This window comes from Mastigoproctus giganteus, chromosome 6 (genome assembly GCF_048544385.1).
Source record: "Mastigoproctus giganteus isolate SK-2022 chromosome 6, ASM4854438v1, whole genome shotgun sequence".
NCBI lineage: Eukaryota > Metazoa > Arthropoda > Arachnida > Uropygi > Thelyphonidae > Mastigoproctus > Mastigoproctus giganteus.
The window spans coordinates 174,633,482-174,658,102 of record NC_143580.1 but is presented as its reverse complement, the minus strand read 5'-3'; the positions used below and the strand labels follow the sequence as shown (position 1 = coordinate 174,658,102).

Genomic DNA, 24,621 nt, shown 5'->3' with positions numbered 1-24,621 from the left:
GATGTCAAGTGGACCAATCAGATTGATCCCCTTCCTTTTAGAGTTTATATAAGTAAAGAAATCCTTGCTGTTTTTCTTAGCATCTTTTGCCAAGGATTTCTCGTAATCTGCCTTCGCCTGCCGAACCTCCTTTGTGACCTGATTACAGATTAACTTATATCTGCCATAGGCTTCTGAGTCGCTTGATAATTTATATGCATCCCATGCATTTTTCTTCTCTGTTACGAGTCTCATTAGTTCATTTGACAACCATTTAGGCCTAAACCCTGAACAATATTTCTTAATAGGTATGAAACTTTTAGTTTCATACCTATTAAGAATTAATTAATTAGAATTAATAGCTTCCACGATTAATTCCTTGAATGCTTCCCACTTAGAATTTACTGTTGGTAACATCGTCAGTTGATCCCACTGTACCGAATTTAAAAACTGTCGGAGACCACTGTACTCGCCTTTACGGAAGCAAAAACCCTTTCCTTTCCTTTACCCCTGATGGTAATTAAATCTTTAAGTAAATCCCACATCAGTACACTGTGATCACTGCCACCTAGTGGTTCTTTTATCTGCAAATTCCTAATACATGAATGATCACTGCTGATAACCAGATCAAGAGTATTACTTTCTCTGGTTGCCTCTCGAACATGCTGCTGCAGAAAACAATCGTCCAATAAATCCACAAAAGTCTGACTATTGTGTGAGTGCCCAACCCACAAGTTCCAGTCAATATCTGAGAAGTTAAAATCCCCCATTATAAGACATTCCAATTTACTAGCCCACTCTATTTCTCTGTACAATTGTTCATTGTACTCATTCAAGTCATTAGGCCTATAACACACTCCTACTCTAATTTTTGCTTTCGCAGTGCTTATGTCACACCAAACTGACTCAACAGTGCACTGTTCATCTGTATCAACTGGATGCACTTCTTTTGATTTTATATTTTTCTTTATTAACAGCATAACACCTCCTCCCTTCCTATCCTGTCTATCCTTTCTGTACACATTGTACTCCCCAAATTCCAGTTCGGCATTCCTTATATGTGTGACACCACGTCTCTGATATCCCAACAATATCCGCCTTTGATGTCTTGACCAACACTTCAAATTCATCAAATTTATTTACTATACTTCTAGCATTGGTATACATGCAAGTATACATGCACCTATTCCTATTCCCAGCCACTCTAACACATCCCATATACCCACCTGTTTCACGATGACTGACATCCGTCCCTGAAACCCCCAACACCCCTCGCTCCAGGTGGCTACTTATTCTAATAGAAGTTGTGCAAGAATCACCTTCACCTCTGCCTACGGCTACTGTTAAACTATTAGTCCTTGTATCCCCCCCCAAGCTATCAGTTTTCCGACCCACCTAACACTGCCTCGATAGCATCAGCAAATATTCTTGCACCCTTTCTATTTAAGTGTATCCCGTCCCTGTAGAAGCAATCTCTCCTGTTAACAAGTACAGTCCAGGCTGAAAAAAATTCTACCCCTTGAGCCTTGCACAATCTTTCCAGGGCCGAATTGATCGACAAGGCTGTCATCATATACTCCCCCCTATCATGTCTGGGCAGAATTGCAGACACTTTCAAATTCAACCCTACTTCACGGCTTTTTTTCAACAGTGACCTGTACTTGTTAAGTAATTCTGCCGGTCTCCTACTCTTAATATCATTAGTGCCAACGTGTACAACTATATCACCTTTTGTGCCCTTAAAAGATGATATCTGCTCTACAACGTCATCAACCTTTGCCCCTGGCAGACATACCCTGGTCCTGTTCCACGTATCCTTTTTACAGAGCATGTTTCCCGTTTCCCTGACAAGAGTCACCAACAACTACTAGTTCCTTTGGGACCAGCGCAATCTGCCTTGGGGGTTGCCGCTGTGTTGCGTGATGACCAAGTGCAAGCTCTGGCGTTGATGTGGGCAGCTGAGAGCCTGATGGGCCCCTCAATTTAGATCTTTCGAGGGCATCCACCCTGTCCTTCAAACTCTCATATAGGCCCATAACAACGCTGAGTTGTCGCCTGATTTCCTTACACCGCGCACTCACAAAAACATCCCCCATGGCAATATCATGTTCCGTTCCAGATAGTTCGGCAAACATTTCACAAGTTGCACATTTTTTTAGGCTGTGATGCGTTGGAGAATCGCCCCCCCCACCCCGCAGTTCTTCCCCGAGTCACAGCACTCCTGCCACTTTGTGCCCGTTGCTTTGCTGCTCTAGTTTGGGGCATATTTTAAATTAATAAGATCAATAAATTAAATTAAATTAAATGTCAATACTACGCTATCTAATAGAAACAGTGAAGCGTATTACTGTTTCTATTATTATGCGTTAGAGCTAACTAACTACCTCAATTAAAAATTTGAATTCCCTATCACTATATGCAAAAACAATGCCTGCAATATTCGAATGAAATAACGGTTTTATAAAGTATTACGTATATCTACAAAAACTGTTTATACAAATTAAAATAAAAATAACCAGCGTAATTAGAACTATAAGACTACGTATTAAGTACAATATAAAATAACAATTATGTAAATAAAAAGCAAAAACTTATCGTTTTTTCGGAGCCTGTAACTTGCAGCTGTATTTTCTAAAGAGAGTCAGCGCCCTCTCTGGTGTGGGATAAAGGATTTCATTCTTGCAAGAATAATTTCATTGACACGATCTGAGCAAACTAAAAAGTTTGCTCAGATCTCAAGTTTTGAAACAATAATCCGACCAAGGAAAAGAAGAAAAGAAATCTCGAAGGTCATCCCATTTTGCATTCTTGTAATGCCAAACAATACAAGGTTGGGAATAACCATGAAATAAAGGCTCCATTGGAGAAGAGACAATCACCAAGTTGTGATCTGAGGTGCCTAAAGGACCTCTCACTTTGACCTTGTACTTAGAAGGGTTGTTTGTGAGAAAAAGATCGTGTTGGCTGTATGGTTAGGATTGTTCGGTATTTCGGTCAATGATCAATCTGTGCAAGGTCATTAGTAATTGCACAAGCCTCAGCATCTTGACCAGCTGGGTCTTTGTGACTAGAAAACGGAAGCCAGCTGGAGTTGTGAACATTAAAATCACCAAGGAAAATTGCCTCAGGAAAGTTGGACTGGAGAAAGTTAAGTTGCAAAGAGAGGAAGTCAAAGAGTTTCAAGTGATTAGTGGAGTTGTGAGAATGGATGGTAGAGACAACATATGAATTTGATACAATGAGGTAGAGAGATATTAAGGCAGAGAAGATCAAAGAGAGGAGATTCCAAATTACCAAGTCTGACAGGAAATATCAGAATGGACATATGCACAAGTACCACCTTTGAGGTGAAAGGAATCATACAGCGAATAATTTGGGCAACTGAGATGAGCAGTAGTTGAACCAACCGATAACTGAGATTCTGTCAGAAAAGGTACATGGCGTTTGGCTGGCAGACTGCAAGTGGAAATGGACATCTTCGAGATTAGAATCGGGACCACATATATTTGTGAAACAAATTAGGAAGTGTTTGAGAGGTTTAGATCTTTTCGCAGATAAGCTTGCCGTATTAGTTTGATAATTCATGGTTTATTCATTAGTAATGAAATCTTTGGATATGGCATACACATGGTAAGAATATACCCAGATCCTTGACATAACGTGGCCTCGAAATGCCCCCCACAAAACACACACTACTCGGACTCCCTCCAGTCACTATCTGGCACAGTAGAGGTAGCAAGTTTATACACCATCTGATCCGGTATACTAACTAGCGGCTGGCCTGCGAACTCTGTTTTAGAGCTGTACCCTCGAAATGTAAGGAAGAGTGGATCTCGCCATGGTGTTCATCGTAACCTCAAAAGTCATCAGTCGTACTGCATGATGTAAGAGATGGGGAAGGGTTGACCGGAACTTAGCTCTAGAGACTAAACATGGGTTCCACCACTTCAAGCCTCCAATAAGCAAAGTGGTGGTATTGCACTGGTTGATGAGAGTCATCTACCACCTAGTACCTGCCTGGTAACACAGGGGCGGCATTCCTCTGTGTGGTGTGAACCACACCACACTTACGTTGGTTCACACCTGGGTGGTGGCCCACCATGTACTTGTGCATGGAGGTTATACCAAGGATTATTAACAGTCCCACCATCGTGAAGGTGCAAGCAGAGAATTTGGCTGTCACAGACCGTCCGGACTTTGCAGAAATTGGGTCCACTTGACTTGAGTTTCACCTGAATATCAGTTCCATCAGCATTTTAGACTCCCAGGTAGCAAGTACAGCTTGTCTTGCGTATCTGAGAGAATATCTGTGTCAACCTCAAGGACCATTATTATTAACAATTATTATTAACACATTGATTGCCAAGCTAGTTTAAGAAAAAAATTTTCTGGGGTCAAAAATATTTAGTAAATAATTTGATTAGTAATTCTAAAATAAATTTTGAAATGTCAGTGTTATGCAGTTTTTTTGCTTAAAATATCAAGAAGATGTTTTTTTTTTCTTTTTTTTTGTGTCGCATATACCAGTGCGACAAACTTGCAGGAGGTGTAGGGGGCACAAAGACGAATCGAAATCACATAGCATTGCCGGGTCCGAAATGCCTTCGTCATGCGGTAGAGGACATTGAACGGGAGGTCGCTTGAACAGCGATCCCGCTGGAAGTCAGCATTTGCGAACCGGTTCCCGAGGCAATAGGATGGACGAGTATTCAAACGTTGAACTGGCCGACATGCACCTCGCATATGGAGCTGCGAACTGTAATGGGCGCACCGCTCTGCGCTTGTACCAGGAACATTTCCCGCACAGGCGTGCTCCTCATCATACGATTTTCGCACGTGTGCACAGAAGGTTACGTGAGACTGGTTGTTTCACGAGAGGTACCATGAATTGAGAGCGAACGAAGATGCCAGACAATGAGGAGCATGTCCTATGTCTTGCAGAAGGCAATCCGAGTAAGAGTACTCGAGCAATAGGCCAACAATTGGGTATTTCCCAATCCACTGTATGGAGGATACTGTCAACAAACCAAATGAGTTCATACCATCTGCAACACGTCCAATCATTGGAGCCTGCGGATTATCCACTCCGGAGGACTTTTGCTACTTGGTTTCTTCAACAGAAACGGTTCGCAAATGCTGACTTCCAGCGGGATCGCTGTACGCGCGACCTTCCGTTCAACGTCCTCTACCGCATGACGAAGGCATTTCGGACCCTGCAATGCTATGTGATTCCAATTCGTCTTTGTGCCACCTACACCTCCTGCAAGTTTGTCACATTGGTAGTGAATCACCCTGTATGTGGCTGACGTGGTCCAGTAGGTTACTTTATTTCTTGAGATGCTGTGATGGCTACATACGTGTGACGCTATTACAGCATATGTATGAAGGTTGTTTGTAATTAGTTTATTGCATGTGTGGTGCATGCTGCAATAAAACTAATTGCGATAAAATAAACTCTCAAACCTTTGTAATATGTGAAAACAAGTTTATTAGTGCACTGTATTATATCTCCATTATTATTGTGTTGTGTTTCTCCGCAAGTTTGTACAAGTGTGTTGTAAAAAAAAAAAAAAAAATCTGAACAGTAATGGCTAAAATGATGAAATTACTAAAAGAGGAACTAAGAGAAATTGTTGAAGATGAAAAAGATCCTGACTGGGATAGTTCTTCAAATGAAGGAGATACTGAAATACTGGAAAATAATGAAGAAGTGCTTGAAGACTGGATGGAAGAGGAAAACACAGATGAGCAATTTGTAAATACCAAAGAACCTGAGATTGAAGTGACTGAAACAAATGATGCTGTTGAATGGACAATACGAAGGATGCCAAAAAAGATTTGATTTTACATGCAAATCGGGACTGCAAATAGACATATCAAGAAACATTACTCATCTTGAGGCGTTTTCATTATTTTTTGATGATGAAGTAATAAATCTTATTGTAACGAAACAAACAGATATACTGAACAGAAATGGCTGAACAGAAAATTCAGAGTACCCAAGCTTTGCGACAAAGTCTTCTAAAAAAGTGGGTTTTAACAACTGCAGATGAGATGAGAGTTTTTCGGGCTTCTTATGTGGATGGGACTAGTAAGATTGAGCAGTATTGCATCTTACTGGTCAACCAAACCTATCTATAAAAATAATTTAGTAACTAACAAAAATTGTCTGACAACATATTTGAATTGTTGCGCCTCATTCACTTTTCAGACAATGAAACCGCTATTCCAGGGGACAGGTTCAGTAAGATACAACACCTGATAGATGTTTTGCAGCTGAAATATATGAAACTCTTATTCCCTGGAGAGGCAGGCTAATATTCCGACAGTATGTTCCACTGAAGGATATACCTGGTCAAGCAAGATCTATTCAGGTAAATCTGAAAATTATATAAAATCTGTAGGTTTAGCTGCAAAGGTCTGCGAAGAATTATCGCAAGGACTACTAAATGAAGGTTGCACCTTGTAGGTAGACAACTTTTATACCAGCTACCATCTGGTGTTATCATTTCTTCATAAAATAACTCAATTTGTTGGTACATTACGAGCGAATAAAAAATTTATGCCCAAAGAAGTCATGTACTCAAAGCTAAATAAAGGGGAGTGATCGCCAAGGAAGAAAAAATTGGAATTATTGTTCTAAAGTGGCGAGATGCTCGAGATGTGAGACTACTAACAACAAAGCTTTCCATAGAAATGGTTGATGGACCCTCCACCAGTAAAGGAAGATGGAAAGAAGCAAAAAAAACCACTTCCTATTCTAGCTTATAATAAGGGAAAGGCAGGCATTGATCTGTCAGATCAAATGGGTTCTTATGCCACAACGCTAAGAAAGGGGGTAAAGTGGTACCAGAAATTAGCGATAGAATATATATACTCGGAATGTCAGTTGTCAATGCGTACGTGGTATACAAGAGTACTACGCGAAAACAAATAAAAATAAGAAGCTTTCAGGAGGAGGTAGTTACGGATTTGCTAAATATAGAATGGAAAGAGAAACGTGAAAAGCCAAAATGTGGTAACACTCATATACTAATGAAAAAATCGATGCTAACAACAAGAAAGTTAGAAGGATGTGCATTTTTTGTTACACTGTATTTATCAGCCTTCCGTGTGTTTGGAGTGTTTTGGACAACACCATAAATCAAAATAAATATAATTTATTTTGATTTATGATTTTGTAATTATAAAATTTGTAATAAAGAATTTTTAAATAATGACCAGTTACTCGCTTATTTTGTCTCATAGCGGCATGCAAATTTCATCACATGTAACACTGGAGGCTACGCTTTTCAAAAATAACATAAATTTTCAACAATTGTCAGCACTGTACAGCCGACGCAACTCCCACTGAAACAGTGGGTGTCGGCAATATATGTCCAATGCGGTGCTGGAAAAACGTAATGGTGTCGAACATATATGGCCGACACGGCAATCAGTGTGTTAATAATTTACCAATGTGGCAATTTAAAAGAGAAATAAAAACCTTAGCTACATTAGAAAATATTTTATATGAAGCAAACTACTACTAGAATTGAAAATGAACAAAAAGACAGAATTGTAAAAAAAAAACATTAGTGTTCTGCAAAAGGAAAGTTCAGTGATTTTGAAAACCAAAAGATCATCACCTTCAAATCCCAAAAACTCTTCCTCGCTAATGTTGGCATTACTGTCTTCAATGCCATCAAGGGCTTTACTACTTCCAGTCTTCTTGAAAGACTTTATAATTAATTTACTACTTATATTTCTCCAAGATTCCTTAACCCATTCACACACCAGTGCAATGGTGGGCCTCTTCATTCTTCCTGTGGGTGTGAGGTGATTATCGGGTTCTCCCATCAGTTTGTTCCACTGTTCTCTCATATTTTGCTTAAACAGCTTGTTTATGGACACATCCAAGCTTGTCAGTCACCAGGAATGAAAACTACATGCGTATTCAGTTCCCTCACCCTCTTTTTAATGTCTTCATTTCTATGGGCCCTGAACTGGTCCCAAATGAAAAGAGATGGTTTCCACTAAGACTTTGCCCACATTTTTTTTTGGAACCATAAATTCATTACAGATTCATCCTTTTGGATGAACATGAACAAAAATACACCTTCTGGAATTTTTTCCTCAGTTGGAGTTTTTTTTCTTTTAAATATTAAAAATAGTGGTAGTTTTGTGCCATCAGCACAGCAGGTCAAAACTACTGTGTAATGTTTTCTTGTGCCCAGTAGTTTTTATTGACACTGTTTTAAACCTTTGATATTCACAGTTTTGTTGAATGGTGCATCAAAAGTTAGTGGGACCTCGTCCATATTTCCTATTTGGCCTAGTTTAAAAGAAGTTCGTTTTCGTGCCTTTATTACAAATTTATGGAATTCCAGTATTTTTTTTTTCTTCACAATCTGCTGGTAATTTTTGTGAAATTGATGTTTTTGCACGCATTGATAAACCATGCCTTTGCGTGTATCGGTAACACCAACCCAAAAAAAATTCCAAAAAATTCAGAATTCCTCTTTCTGCCTTATGCATAATCATTTTGGTAGAAACACTTCTTCCTAAATTCCTTTCACCTACTACCCATTTTTTCACATCTTCTTCAAGTTCTGGCCAATGTGGGGTGGGACAAAGAAGGTTGTTTACTTATTTTAGCAACTTGAAGTTCTTTTTCTTGCTTCCGCCAGACGCGTATAATTTTTTAATAGGCAGAACCCAAAAAACCTTTCCGCAGCTCTGTTATAATGTTTACTAGCATGGTCTATTACTTTTAGTTTATATCCGATAGCGTAACTCAACCTCTTTTCTCCTGCAACCATTTTTTGAGGGTAAAATATTTTAAAATAATGTCAGACACCAAGATTAAACAATATTGTTACGAAATGGGGTTCTGGTTAAAAACAGCTGGTATACAATTAGCATTTTTTCAAAATTTTCTTTTAAGTCACCCACAATGATTACAATTCATTGTCGTGATTATAGTCACTTCACACAATTAAAGTACGCTACTGTATGACACAATGTGGTCACAGCATCCCTTGTGTCGTTAAAGCCAATAGCAACAATACTACTGCACGCGGAGATGCACTCGACATCACGAAAACCCGCACAGAATTGGCTCGCCAGTCGTGCCACCTTTTAAAGGATCAGCGAAACTATTGGGAAACCTGGAGAAGAATCTTGAAGCTTCCGTCGCCTTCTAAAGCTTTTTCCTTGGCTTTCAAAACTTCTTGGAACTGATTCCAAACAACTCTGCAAGTCCAAAAGTACCCTAGAGTGTCCCGTTATCCTTAAGAAACGAAAATATTCTGACTGAACAGTGAAATACAACCTTCCCTGACGCTGATAAGGGAGGGCTCACTTCCAAATGCCTTGAAAAATCAGTGTAGGCTGATTTTTCAAGGCATTAAAAAATAATAATAAAATAAATATTGGCATTAATGGCTCCCAAGTATATGACTGTAACTGTATGTGCATTGTTTTGGTAGAAGCATTGCATGTTGTTTTGTGTGCTGACCTCCCCCCCCCCCCTTTGTTTTTTAAGCCAGCAAATTGTTAATTACTGCAATAAATTGCCTCCATGGGTGTTTGGGGCCAACAGCTTGGAGAATTTCAAAGGTTAGCTGGATTGATACCTATGGAAGGAGAGAGAAAATAGGTTGTGTATTATTTACTTGCTATTATTATTTTGGCTGATGCAGCAAAAGTGTATGATCTTTGTGCACCATATGACTAATACTAATAACTTGGGTTGGGGAGATCAGCTATCTACAACCTTGATTGAACAGGGCCTCGCAAATTCCACCACTCGTTGGCAGAAATTGAACCTCAATCTTACCATATCAGTGACAGTAAGCAATGTGTTTTGCTGATTAAGCTGCCATTGGAAATGATAAACCATAAAGCAGATTTTGTTTTCAAATAAAAGGCTTTTTTTTATAATATAAAATACTTGACTGCTGTAAATTAATTGCATGCATGGCATTTGTTTCCCATTACTAGTATAGGCTAAAAACTTGGAAACCTGAAAGTAGTGGTGTTATTGTGTATATACGAAGAAATTAAAATTAAATTTGATTGTAACACCTATCCATGTTTTTATCTATTCACTTGGCTATCTACTACAACGGACTGGTTAGAGGCATGTTTGGTTCTAGAAATATTTGTATTTAAAAAAAAAAAAAAGCAAAGAGTTCTTTGTTTATGCTAATGCTAAAATTGATGATCTTGTTCATGTTGCTGAGTAACTGAATAAACGTTGTAAGTTATTAGGGATGGCACTAAGAGAAGTGTACAGAGTTACAGCTGGGAACAAAATGATTTTGAAATAAGTGAGAAGAAAGGGGAAAAGAAATTGAAGTACAGTGGATTCCGGTTATTTGGGCCACCGGTTAATCGGGGCAGCCGTTTATTTGGGGCAAATCTTAAAAATCAGAACCCAATCGAGAAAATAGCCAGGGTTTACTTTGCTTAATTGGGACAACATGCCATTTAATCGGGGCAGGAGACCGCAGCACTGGAGATTACCCTAAGATTGTCTCTGACCATACCACGGGGTTCAGTCAGATTTATGGAGGTCGCAACCATAAAACAGTAAAAAAAATTGGCAGTCACCTGTTTATTGGGCTTTTCTGTTAGTACAGTCTATCATAAACGGATAGTAAACTTGATCTTATTGAATTTGCGATAATACCGACAGCTGGAATTGTGGGTTATTATGGTGAAATGTGTTGACACTTCCATGAAATCTTCAATCATATAAAAAAATTAATTTTCAGAATCTTCTCTTCATTCTTATTTTTAAAGCTTCGTAACTTGTTACTCCATTCTCACTTGTGCATATCGCGTTACTTGTAATTTGTGTGTGCCATGTTCTTTGTTATTGATTGCTTATCTTTTTACTGTTTTAAATTTTAACCCCACCCACAAATGTCAGTGAACAGAAACGTCAACTAGTTAGTATGTACATATTACAGTATGTATTAATTATTCTGATTATCACATATGTTCTTCCGATTTTCACATACCATTTAATTTTTTTTAATTGGTAAGGTAATAAAGGGTAAATTTGTGCTTAGTATATGTGGGCAGGAGCGGGAGTGCAGTAGCACACGCTCTTTGAGATAGACCGGGGTTCAAGCCCCTGACTGCTGAATACAGTCGATCTGCCAACCTGCACTGGACCAGCGTGGTAGATTATGGTCCATTTCCCTCAACATGAATTGTTGAGGAGGCTTCCATCCTGCAGTGGGTTGATAATGGCTGCACTTTACTTTATATCTTTACTTTTATAGCTTGTGGATAATATTCCTCCTATTTTTGCTAATTAGAATCGCTGTTTAATAGAATTTAAATTCAATTCACAAATGTGATCACAATGACCAGTGCTTACTATGCATCGTAAAGTGAACGGTACTTTACTATGGTGAGTCCATCGTAATGTGATTTCATTGTACAGTGAACCACTTGTATTTTTAACTATTTACGTGAAACTTCGGATAATTGGCTCAGCCATTTAATCGGGCCAAAATGCACTAGTCCCAATGTGTCCCAGATAACCGGAATCGACTGTATAATGAAATTTATGCAGTTATATTAAAATAAGCAGCAACAGAGGTAAACAAACCTTTGCCAATGATTATGAAGCATATTTGGATTCATGGTAAGTCCCTTCAGATTGTTGATATGTAAATTATTTCCTGTTCGCAAAAGGGGTCACAGGGCAAAATGAGTAAATACAGACCTGTAAAATTGACTTCTCTCCCAGTGAAAATAATGGTTAACACCTTGACAGCAATATATGATCACAGAACATATTTGTTAATGGAAGATCTTGTTTGACCAATCTGATTAGCTACCATGACACAGTAACAAAGGAACTGGATGCAAAAAATCATTTTGACATGTATTTAGATTTCAGTAAAGGTTTTAGTACTGTTCCATGTGAAAGACTAATGCACAAATTGGAGCATTGTGGCATTAGGGAAACAAACACAATGAATAGATAAGAAAATACAAATCGTTTGCTTCCCTCCTCACATAGGTAACTATCCAGTTGACCTCTGAATGTATTCAAACTGTCAGCCTTAACTACCTGTGAAGGCAACCCGTTACAGCAAGCAGTGACTCGGCTAAAAGAAAATTTCCTACAATCTAGTCTAAATCTCTTCCCCTATAATCTGAATTTATGGGTCCTAGTTCTGGAATTCTCTATAACAGTAAAAATTCTGCCTCTGTTCATTTTACTAACCCCTCTCAGGGCCTTATAAACCTCAGTCAGGTCACCTGTGAAGTGCCTGGTTGCCAAGCTCTGTAGCCCACATTAATTGGAATCTTTCCTAAATATGGTCACCCTTTTGCCAATCTCATATTGTGAGTTCCCTATTTTTGGACCCTTTCAAGAATCTCAATTTCTTTTTTTCAGATGAGGTCTCCATGCTGAACACAGTATCCCAAATGTGGTCTTACAATTGCCTTATACAGTGGGACTGTTACCTCGTTTTCCTACAGGATAATGTTTGATAAATCATTGATAGACACCATGGGCATTCCCCAAGTGTAAGACCTTGGGGAATAGCAACCCCAAAACAATATGCAACTATACCTCAAATGAATTATTATTATTATTATTACTAGCCACATAGTGCAAGGAAGCTTGAGGCTTATGCTGCACCAGCCAAAAAAATGTTTCAGAGTTACACACACACACACACACACACACACAGAGAGAGAGAGAGAGAGAGAGAGAGAGAGAGAGAGAGAGAGAGAGAGAGAGAGAGAGAGAGACAGACACAGAGAAGTGGGGGGGGGGGGGATCACCAACCAGAAAGAGAAGAATGATGATATCCAGCTTGGGACCCTGGGTGTGCCAAGCCATACTCACCAGATGTGAGCCCCCTGGGGGTATATCCCTCAGCTTACGACAGGGTTTCGTTCTACCATGTAAGTCAAATGTCATACAAAAATATTAAGGGCATACAAATACATAACAAAAAATAAACATAAATTACCTAAATGTTATGGACTTTATTTCATTTTTTCATATACAAATGTATAGTATGTATGCATAATAAATTTTAAAATAACTGGATCATCTTCATTGTGTTTTTGCTTGAAAAAGGCATTGGTTCATCTTGAAGTTTATCAGTGAGGGAGGCAGAATGCTTCGTTGGTTTTTTTTTTAAGAACATGTTCCAATTTTATCTGAACGGTTTTCTTTTTCATTATAAATTTCTCTATGATATGTAAGAGCTGCTTGAATTAATGGTTTACCTTTGAGACTCTTTCAGTATTTGAGTCCATACTTTCAAATTTTTGCATTCCATCATTTATTTGGCTAAAGGCTGCAGCTATATTTATGAGCACAAACTTTTTAGCAGGTTCTTCTTTTTATTCTTCTAGCTGTCCCTCATCTTATAACTTGCTGTGCCTGAGTCTTCTAGGTGAGCTCCTTTACATCATTTTCAACAAGTTCATTGATATCTTCATTTTCGACATCAAGATCAAGTTGTGAGCAAACTTTACAATATTATTAATAATCTTTCCAATTTCATTTACTTTATCAAAGGTTAAATTGTTTTCAGAACTTTTAAAGAGAAATTCCCATTATCATTCATGCATTTAATAATCAGTTCAACCCATGCTTCTGCAATGTTTTTTTTTATTCCATGTTCTTACAGAATTTTCCACGCCTCCGTGGACAGGAGCAACAGTGCATAGCACACACTTCTTGATTAGACCGGGGTTCGAGCCCGTGACCACCAAATACGGAGGATGCGGAAAGGTCAGTGAATGGCCACCCCATATCCCCGGAGCAATATGGCCTTAGTTGCTAATGCTCCTAAAACCAAAATAACAACAACATCTTACAGAATGTTCTTAATATCTGTTCTTTCTCTGTTGCTGCAATTGCCTGTGCAAAGTAATTTTTAAATAATGAGCTTTGAAGGTAGCAATAGCTCCTTGGTGCTATTTGCTACCTTCAAACTTGTGGTGTTAGGTGTTAAGAAATAGCACTTTTACATTTGAGTGTAGACACAAATGTGGAGGATAGCTTGGAGCATTATCAAGAATCAAAAAGATCTTGAAAGGAATATCTTTTTCATGACTATTATTTTAATTCTGGTTAAAACAGTTGATAAACCAGGATTAAAATAATATTGTCATGAAAAACAGTGAAATATTTAACTTTTTCATGACAGTTTAACTGTTGATAAACAGTTTTCAAAAATGAATTGTGTCATCATTATTTGAACAGTAATGTACCAGTTTAGTTTTACTAATTTCTTTGAATGATCTTGGGTTTTTTAAGTGATAAATCATAAATGGCCATACTTCATAGCCAGCAACATTTCCACCCAATAAAAGAGTAACACGATTCTATACACTTTGAAATCCAGCATACATTTCACATTCTTTTTGAATGTATGTACAGTCCGGCATTGTTTTCCAGTAGAGACCGGTTTTGTTCACATTAAAAATTTCTTTCAAATAATTTCTTTAAGTAATACATAATTTTTTTTTTTTTTTTTTTTTTCCCCCGTGATATCCGTAGCTTTCCAATCTGCACTTGCTACTTCCCTCTTATCTTCATGTTATGAAAGTTTCCACAATTTTTGAACCTTTCAAACCAGCTATGGCTTGCATTAAAACTCTGGTCATCACCTTCTCTCCTTGTGCAAGTCTTTGAAAAGCTTGAATAGTTATGAAACTTAGCGGAATACAGTACATTGACAAATTTTCCATTTCATGTATATTAGACTTTTTTTTTTTTTTTTTTTTAGATTTTATTGGTGCCAATTATCTCACTGCTTTATGATTTCACTCTTTGTTCTTTGAAATGATCGAAACTGTCAAATGGGATAATTTTAATTCATGTGCTAAGTCTGAGACTGTTTTATCACTCATGTTATTTTATTAATTTATTTTTGCCTCTTAAGTTCTATTGTATTTTTCTTTTGTGAGCTATAAGCAACTGAAATTAAAAACCAAAATTCAAGCTATTAGTAAATTGAAAAATGAGAGACACAACCATTAGCATTAGTAGAGGCATTTGATGCAAGAAAGCAAGCTTATGCAGCATCAGCCAAAAAGAAAAAAAAAAAACCCACTTCCACTTCACCCCTCTGTTCGTTCAAAATACCTGTCCAGCTGAGCCTTAAACTTATTTAGGCTATCAACCTCCACCACAAGGGATGGAAGTCTGTTCCACCAACCAACCACCCGCTGGCTAAAGGCAAATTTCCGCACGTCTATCCTACATCTGTCTTTCCTCAATTTGAATTTATGCCCTCTCAGGTGATTTTTCTGAGCTAGAGGAAGAATCCCATCAGCATTGAGCATGCTTAAACCATTCAAGGCTTTATACACCTCTATCAGATCACCTTGCTGGTGCCTAGTCTCCAGACACTGTAATTTGCAAAACTTAAGCCTTTCTTCGTAAGAGCACCCCTTTGTTCCATTCACTAATCTTGTTGCCCTTCTCTGTACTCGTTCCAGCAGCTCTACATCCTTCTTGAAATGAGGCCTCCAGACCCGTATACAGTACTCTAGGTGTGGCCTGACCATTGCCTTATACAATGGAATAATCACCTCCTTATCCCTGCTGGAAAAATTCCTGTATATCATTGACAATACTCCATGAGCTACTCTTGCAGCCTGTCTGCACTGCTCAGAGAACTTCATATCTGCCTGCACAACCACCCCCAAGTCCCTTTCATTCTCTACCACTGTCAGTGTAGTACCACAGAGTTGATACGTTGCTCTGGGGTTGCTGTTTCCCCATGTGTAGTACTTTACATTTGTCAATGTTAAACTTCATTTGCCACCTCTCAGCCCATCTGCTCAACCTTTCCAGATCCTGTTGCAGCAGCATAGTGTCAGTAGTGTCCTTGACAACCCTGCCAACCTTTGTATCGTCTGCAAACTTGGACATTAAGCTTGATAACCACACAAGAACACTGCTACTCGGCAACTAACTGATATAAAACAATTGATTGCATGATGGAATATGTTCTTACATGATCGATTGCATCATCATCAGCAAATATCCCATGCAATCTTGAAAAATCTTTTTTTTTTTTTTTTTTTTTGCTTCTTGAAACCAATAATAATATTAAAGTTATTATTATCATCAATTTATTACCCCAGGAAACTGTGGGCCACCCTGGGACAGCAATGTGCCAGCAGGGTGTGAAATTTACATATAAGGCTCAAGGAAACATGTACAAGAGTACGTGCGTGCTCGACCTGACATGTTTACAGAGATCAACTTAAAAACAAGAGCTCGAAATAAAAGCAAAGTTTGTAATAAACAGCAAGATAAATGCAACATGCAGAAAAGTCCAGGTGTAGGTGAACATCATAGATTCAATAGCTGGTAACAAAACAGTTAAGTACAGTCCATTCCAGTTATTTGGACAAATCGGGACTAGTGCATTTTGGTCCGATTAAGCGGCTGCCCCAATTATCCGAAGTTTCACGTAAATAGTTAAAAATAAAATGTACACCCCCTTTACAATCAAATCACGTTACGATGGAGTCACCATAGAAAAGTACCATTCATATACAATGAAGTACTGTTCATATATATATGATGTGCAGTAAGTGCCGGTCATTGTGATCACGTTTGTGAATTGAATTTTAATTCTATTAAACAGTGATTCTAATTAGCAAAAATAGGAGGAATATTATCCACAGGCTATAAAAGCAAAGATATATTAAGCACAAATTTACCCTTTATTATCTTACCAATTAAAAAATTAAATGATACGTAAAAATCGGAAGAATATACGTGATAATTGGAATAATTAATACGTACTGTAGTAGGTACATACGAACTAGTTGATTTATCTGTTCACTAACATTTGTGGGTGGGTGTTAAAATTTAAAACAGTAAAAAGATAAGCAATCAATAACAAAGAACACGGCACACACAAATTACAAGTAACACAATACGCGCAAATGAAAACGGAGTAATGAGTTACAAAGCTTTAAAAATAGGAATGAAGGGAAGATCTGAAAATTAATTTTTTTATATGATTGAAGATTTCATGGAAGTGTAAACACATTTCACCATAACTCACAGAATTCCAGCTGTCGGTGTTATCGCAAATTCAGTAAGATTGAGTTTACTGTCCATTTATGATAGATTTCACTAACAGAAAAGCCCAATAAACAGGTGACTGCTAATTGTTTTATGGTTGTGATCTCCAGGATTTCGACCGAACCACGTGGTACAATCGTAGAGTAACTCCAGTGCTGCGGTCTCCTGCCCAAATTAAATGGCATGTTGTCCCAATTAAGCGAAGCAAACCCTGGCTATTTTCTCAATTGGTTTCTGTTTTTTAAGATTTGCCCCAAATAAATGGCTGCCCCGATTAACCGGTGGCCCAAATAACCGGAATCCACTATTTCCTTTCTGTAGAGTTTGTCCTCACAGAACTTATCAGGGTGGATGCCTAATTTATTGGTGCCTCCGTAGCCAGGTGGCTGCCCCGATTAACCGGTGGCCCAAATAACCGGAATCCACTATTTCCTTTCTGTAGAGTTTGTCCTCGCAGAACTTATCAGGGTGGATGCCTAATTTATTGGTGCCTCCGTAGTCAGGTGGGCATGAGCAGCAGTGCGTAGCACACGCTTCTTGATTAGACCGGGGTTCGAGCCCATGATCCACCAAATACGGAGGATGCGGAAAGGTCAGGGAATGACCACCTCATATCCCTGGAGCAATATGGCCTTAGTTGCTAATGCTCCTAAAATCCAAAATAACAACAACAGCCTAATTTATTGTAGATCTGAAGGTAATTGGCCATGAACATGTACCTAAGGGAATCAATGTTTGTAAGATTAAGCTGCAGAGGGAGGCAGGAATCTGGGTGGTCTCCTCTTGTCTTCTTTGGCCCAGAGATTAGTGGAGATACAGACAGGAGCATTAATTCAACCTGTGATAAACCAAGCCAGCATGAGTGTATTTCTTTTCGTGATGAGAAGTCTCCAGGGAGTGGTGCCTAGATTAGCTTGGAGGATGGATCTGGGGATAGTAAAAGGGTGGCCCACCACCCTATTCATCTGTCTGAGCAACCGATATTCCAGACTGAGGTACTTTTTTAGGTGGGAGGCAAAATGGTTGTTGATCTCTTGTGCAAAATGACCAAATTTCAGATGCATAGAGAGGGATTGGAGTAATGCACCTCAGGTTGTGCTGATGCACACCAACGAGCTCCTGACGCACTGCCCAAAGTGCCGTGTATATCTTCTGTCTCATCCTGGCAAAGGTAGGCTGGAAGGTGTGTCCAACATCCCAGGTGAGGCCTAGATCTGTATGGGAAGTTACCCTTTGCACCCTTTCACCGCTAACGAAGATTTGAACATCGTTTTTGACTTTTTTGGTTATCGGTAGTTGAGCAGATTTGGAAGGGTTCATCTGCAGCCAGATTGTGGCTAGATAGTTTCCAGTTTCGTTATCCGTGTAGAGGCATATTGTTTAATATAAAAAATCATCTGATGAGGATGATTTGAACCTCAGATCGTCTGCATAAGAGACAAAGTTAGAGTTACGTGCTAGGAAAGGTTCCAAAACAGCTGCGAAGAGGATAGTTGAAAAGCACACTCCCCTGGGGGATGCCTCTTGTAACGTCAAAAGTTACCTGGATATCGTTGACAGTAACAGCCAGATGTCTGGAAAGTAGAATTGACTTCAAGATTTGTAGCAAGGTATCTACCAGACCAAAGTAGTGCTTCAGTATGGTAAACAGAGCTGGAAGGTATATTCTGTCAAATGCTGATTTAATATCCAGGAAGATGTCAATCTGGGATTTGCTGTTGAGGTTTGTTGAATTCTGAAGAGAGTATCTAGAAGATTGGTGGTGGTTGATCTCTTGTGCAAAATGGTATGAAGGTACTTGACCAAAGCAGTGCTGGGCAACTGCTGGCTGAATCGCTTTTTCAAAGATTTTAAGTAAAGAGCAACTGATGGAGATTTGGGTTTCCTAATCTTTGGAATGGACTTGACATGATAGTATTTCCAAATTGATGGAACAATTCCAGATTGTAGGATTCGTTTGAAAATGTGAAGTATAAGGTCAACTATGTATGTGCTGCATATTTTTACTATGAATAGTTGGAGACCATCTGGTCCTACAGTAGCTTTATTGGGTAATTTGTTAATGACATCAATCAGGGTCTCTCCAGATATTTCTGTCGTTCATCCACACCCTAGGTAACCAGTCCTCCTGTGAGAGAGAGAGGAATCTGGATCGGGACAATCTGCCTGCAGGAAGCTGCACTGTGCCCATAGCTGTACAAGCTTTTGATCAATGACATGATGATTTGTATGATGTAAAAGAATCCTTCTATCCCTCTTCAACTGATTGAGAACAACTTGGTTTAGAGCTTGCCTTTTCTTTTTCAGGAAGTAAGCTCTTTCTTTCTTAAAGATGGTAAGGTCTGAGGAGAGTTGCTATTTCTGGTAGGCCTTCTGCTTCCTGATGAAGACCAGCTTGGTTTCCTTATTAAAACCTCGATTCGATCTGCTACAAATCCAGACCTTCTTAGCTGTACCACAGAGTGCAATTAACTTCAACTGTTCGGACAAGACCGTGATGGCATCCTCTATGGACTCAGAATATAGACATCCCCAGTCAAATCCATTCAGGCACTATAAAATGATATCCGGCTTCAGATATTTAGTAGAGAAGGCAAACTAAGCAATTCAGCGGCATACTCCTCCGGTAACAGGGGAATTGCCTTATGTGGATAATTGACAAGCAATTGGCAGGTGATCTGATTGGAATTGGAAATTGCTAGGCAAGAGCTGGCTGCCTGGTAGGTTATGGAATATTAGGTCAAGTGCTTGATCTAATATTCCATGTAAGAACCATGTAAGATCAAAAGTTCAAAGGGTGACCTCAAGGCCCACAAGAGCATCCTCATGTTCAGGCACCAGCAAGTTGAAATCACCTGTGACTACAGTTGCAGTTCTAGGCTCTAAATTTGTTGCCAGCCAGGTGAGCAGCTCCAATCTAAAGTCTTCATTGTGATCTGGCAGGATGTAAACCAGGCAGCATTGGATTTGGATAAGGGGGCTCCTCGGTGTTGTACAGATTGCATCAAAGTTGTTCGACTGACTTATTCTTGTCCTTATTGGCTGGAAACGACTGCTAAAAAAGATTTCTACATCACCACCACCACCACCACCACCCCGTTTGGTGTTCCTAGGATTTCCAATGTGCTTGTAGGGGGTGTTAAGCGGCACAAGGTCGAGCTGTCTATCTGCCAATAGCCATGTTTCAGTAAGACAAATGATATCAAACTCGTCAAGAAGAAGGAGGGTCTGGAGGGAGTGAAGCTTATTTTTTATGCTGTGTACATTCTGCACGAACCAAAGAAGCTTGCCATCTTGCGAATCTGGTTGCATGTGGCCCTTTTGTTGCTATGTTTGTATGTCCTGTCTGGGTCCATTGTAAGTGATCGGTCTACTTCTCTCTTGAAACGGTTTAATGAGGGTACCTACAGGCCAGCAGTCAGAATCCAAGACGATATGCTTTGCATTCGCTGGACAGGAGATGATAACGGAAGAGTAGGATGGAAATCTCATTTTGATAGCCTTTGCATCAATCTTAATCCCATGCTTGTGGGCAAAGAGTGCCTTGATACTTTCCGCTTGGGTCGAGGGACCCAGTCTTGAAATAAATTCTTTCTGGTCTGTACAGCTGATATATTATAGATCTCCTCTAGCCTGCTTGACTGAGAGACCAAAACTGGTTGGCCCAGGGCAGAAACTTTGTCTCCTGCATTGGTAGGCTGTTCCCTTGAGGTGCACTGTCAAAACATCTTGGGCAGAAATAGCCATTCTGGGGTTATGGCTGGAAGGTTGTGCTAGAGTCCAGTTGATCAGGATGACTCAAGGCAACTACCTGAGCAAAGGTTCACCCCTCTCTGTTTTGGCGTGGGGGGTTCTCTCATCATCATCATGTTGTGACTGTGGTGGGGCAGGTTCAGAACCTGGCCACCATGCTTATTCTGTTGTCTCCTGCAAAGTTGGTAGGGGTTAGGTTCACCCAGATTCGTGCACTGATCCTGTGTACGGGGACTATCAGCAACCAAGAGCAGGCCTTGCTCAATGGGGCAAAGCAAGACTCCATGGGTGGAGCAAAGATCTGGTGAGTCAACCTGTTTGCAACTAGTGGTGAACTCTGTAGATTTTTTGGATCAGTTTTCACTTGCGGGGATCAACCAGTTTGGGCTGAGGGTCATGGAGGGGCCTTATCCACTACACATAAGTGCACCTAAGGTTTCTTATGGTCCATCACTGACTTTTGAATAGAGGGAAAATGGCTTTCACTAACAAAGATTTTCAGATCTCAGAGTTGTTCTTTCAGCACAAGCACTTGATTCGGGATTTCTGTTTTGGGCTCTGGTCCTTCTATTCTCAGCATTAAGGCAAGCAAGAGAATCCATTATTAGAGATAGAAGCTCCCCTAAGCTGATCTTGAGATCCTCAGGGAGGGCATTGAGTGTAGACATGTTGTCACTTAAAATGTTTTTAATTTCCGAAATTTTTGAGGGGATGTTAACCAGGGAGTCCGTTGCAGTGACAGCCAGAGCAAAATCGCATTCCCTCTCCAAAAAAAAGCATCATCTATCCCGATGTGTAAACTTGTCTCATGAGGTGTTCTTTATGCAGGCGATGATGTAGTGCTTCCGACCTTCGAATCCCGCACATCAAACAGCCCGGAGGATGTGGATGTAGTTGCCTCAGTAGGGGTGATAGAAGGTAACTCTTCCTCAGAGATATCCACCAGTTTTGAGTTACCTGCACAGAGGTGGCAAAGCCAATTTCTTCTTTGTTTGCTCAACTGTTTAATTTTGTTGTGTTATGTTGACTGATGCAACACTTATAACATCACTACTGCTAGGGGTCTGTTGTGATGTCTTTTTGTTTCATGCTGCGACAGATATTTGATTGCTCACATGACTTTGTGCTGAAATTACACAATGAAAATTTAACTAAATGCTAAATGTCTGTTTAAAGGTAGCACTCATTGTTCAGTCGTCATTTGAAGGGCTAATAATATCAAACACTGATTTGAAAATCATAAAATAAATCTTTACCATTTTTAATAATGCTATCACAGTTTTGACGAGGAGACCAGAATTTAAAAAGATCCCGAAATATAGATCTTTTAATTTTCATTTGGCTCTTGATGGAGCAAGTGAACTTTTGCACAGGAAAATGTTCTGTAGTTCCTCTCATGCCCTTGAATGGTAAAACTTTCAAACCAATATACTTTTTCATTTTTCCAACTGAGAAATGGAAAAAGAAATACTGATCTTATTTTCAGAATTCCTTGTCTTAAGGATATATACAGTGTTGTAACTTGGGATTATGAGAGATTCTTTTGAGGGTGCACAAAAATATTGAAACTTTTTTTTTTTTTCTCTCTTTCTCACTATAGTAATACTGTTTCTATATTTTCATTTAACCTTTTGTGTAGTAATTTTTAAACATACATAGGGTATTTTACTTAGTTACCCAAAAGAGAAATATGAGGATCTTTGAAAACATTTTGGTGGTATATCATCAGCAAAAATTTTTTAATACCAGTTGTGTAGCTGATCTATGTGAATATGAATATTTATTCTTATTGTATTGTATTTAAAGAAATAATTTTAATGTTGCTTTTATATCTGTACAGAAAGTTATGGCTAATTTTGCTTTTTTTTTTTTTTCACTATTTTTTTATTCTTAAATATTGATTTTTGGATGTGATGTTTTAATGTGGATACAGCATATCTGCATTTATGTAGAGAATATGAAGTGTGTAATTTTAATGGATGTTTATTGCAATTATTTGTGAAACTTTTATAGCTGTAAAAACATCCTTTCATTTTCAGTAAACATGTCTTTTTTTTTATATTTGTAATGCTTAAATCATATTACATAACAATTATTTATGTAGGTAACAAATGGTACATCATGGGAGAAAAAAGATATCAGTGACTGCAGTGAAACTGCGAAATTGACTATGACAGAATCAATGAAGTGTACAGCAGAAGAACTGTACAGAGTACTGACAGTGAAACAGGTATTTATGATATAAATTTAAACTTCTCTAACAGAAAGATACTTCATGGTTTGCCTGTTTGCTTCATTTGGTCTGAGTGTGTACAGGCAATAAAAAAAAAAAAAAAAAAAATAGTTTAACCTAGTTAGTTATGTGGGGATATTTTTGACTGACTTATTGCTATTTTGTCTGATTTTTTAAACTCTGAAGTAATTCAGTTTTTTTTCCTAATTTTATGAAAATTGCTGTGGAAAACAAAAGTCAAGTTTATTGAATAGGGTGAAATTGCATTACAAAGTTAGCAGCACAGTAGTAAATTTGGTGTACTGACAAGTTAAAATTCTTTTCATAATGAAGAGCGGCCTCAGGTTTTTATTTGTACACCTTTTTGATCTTAAGAATTTGTGCACCGGTGTTGTCATTTGTATACATGATATGTCTGTTCAAGGTTAGTATGCATGGCATTTCCTTATTGTTGGGTGCTTATGAAATTTTGTGTAGATTGTCGTTTGTACAATAGGAGGCGATTGTGTTTGGTGGTTGGCAGAAACAAAATTGTATGGTGGCATTCTCCTATTGAACTGAGCATCTGTCATTCATCTGAATTATTTAAAAAACTAGTATTGTGAAAGAAGAAGCTCTGAATAGCCATTAGCATTCACAGATAGGGTGGAAATGCTTTAGGTGCTCCCCTTCATCTCACACATTATCATAATGTTCATAGGCATTTAAAATTTTTGTGCATGCAAAATCTCAATTATTCATAAACAGTTAGACCCTAATTATAAATTTGTTTCTCATTCTACATTGACACAAAGAAGTCTGCTTTTTTTGAAATTAGGCAGAACAGGTTTAAATATATGGACATTAAAGTATCTGCACATATATTTTTATTAAATTTTTCCTGTTTTTTTGCTGAGAAAAATATGAAAAGTAAAAATAATATTAACGTAACAGAAGTAAATTGCAGAGACAGTAGCCTGGAATAGAAAAATATAAGAAAATGCCTATTATCCAATTTAAAATTTCAGAAATTTAAAAACAATGAATGTCAGGAAAGATGTATTATAATCATTATTGGCAGCTGACTGTATGGGAATGAGAGAATATAAGAAGTTCTAAGGATTCATGAAATACATCATATATCTGTTGTGGGGGGGGGGATGTCACTATGCATATCATCCTCTTAACTTCATTGACCAAAATGTTAGAAAGCACATAGTTTAAATCTGTGATATGTTTAAACTGATACTGTGTACAAAATACAATAAAATGAATTTAAAACCCTAAAAAAAAAATCAGAATCTCATACTAAAATTAATTAAAGCAGTAATCTGCTACCAGGCAGTTTTTTTTATCCAGAATGTTCTGGATTGGAAAATTATCAAATCCAACATGATATGAAGCCATCTGGTTGATAGCCACCTGACATTCATTAAAAAATATGTAATTAATGATATTGAAATTTCACAAGATTATTTAATGAAAAAACTTTCGAGCCTACAGACTAGTAAGGCTCCTGGAGTTGATGGAATATACCCTATAATCTTAAGGGAGGCGGCAAGCGAGTGCATTGAACCATTGAGGCTAATTA

General features: G+C 38.4%; 1 protein-coding gene across 1 annotated transcript in view; it reads left to right on the top strand.

The window, feature by feature from the left end:
- Window positions 1-24,621, top strand: part of LOC150084763 (activator of 90 kDa heat shock protein ATPase homolog 1) — a 195,885-nt gene that overhangs the window by 138,962 nt on the left and 32,302 nt on the right. Inside the window, exon 7 of the mRNA XM_090375515.1 lies at window positions 22,923-23,048. Within this exon, the coding sequence (XP_090231641.1) occupies window positions 22,923-23,048 (126 nt within the window). The remainder of the gene's footprint in view (window positions 1-22,922; window positions 23,049-24,621) is intronic.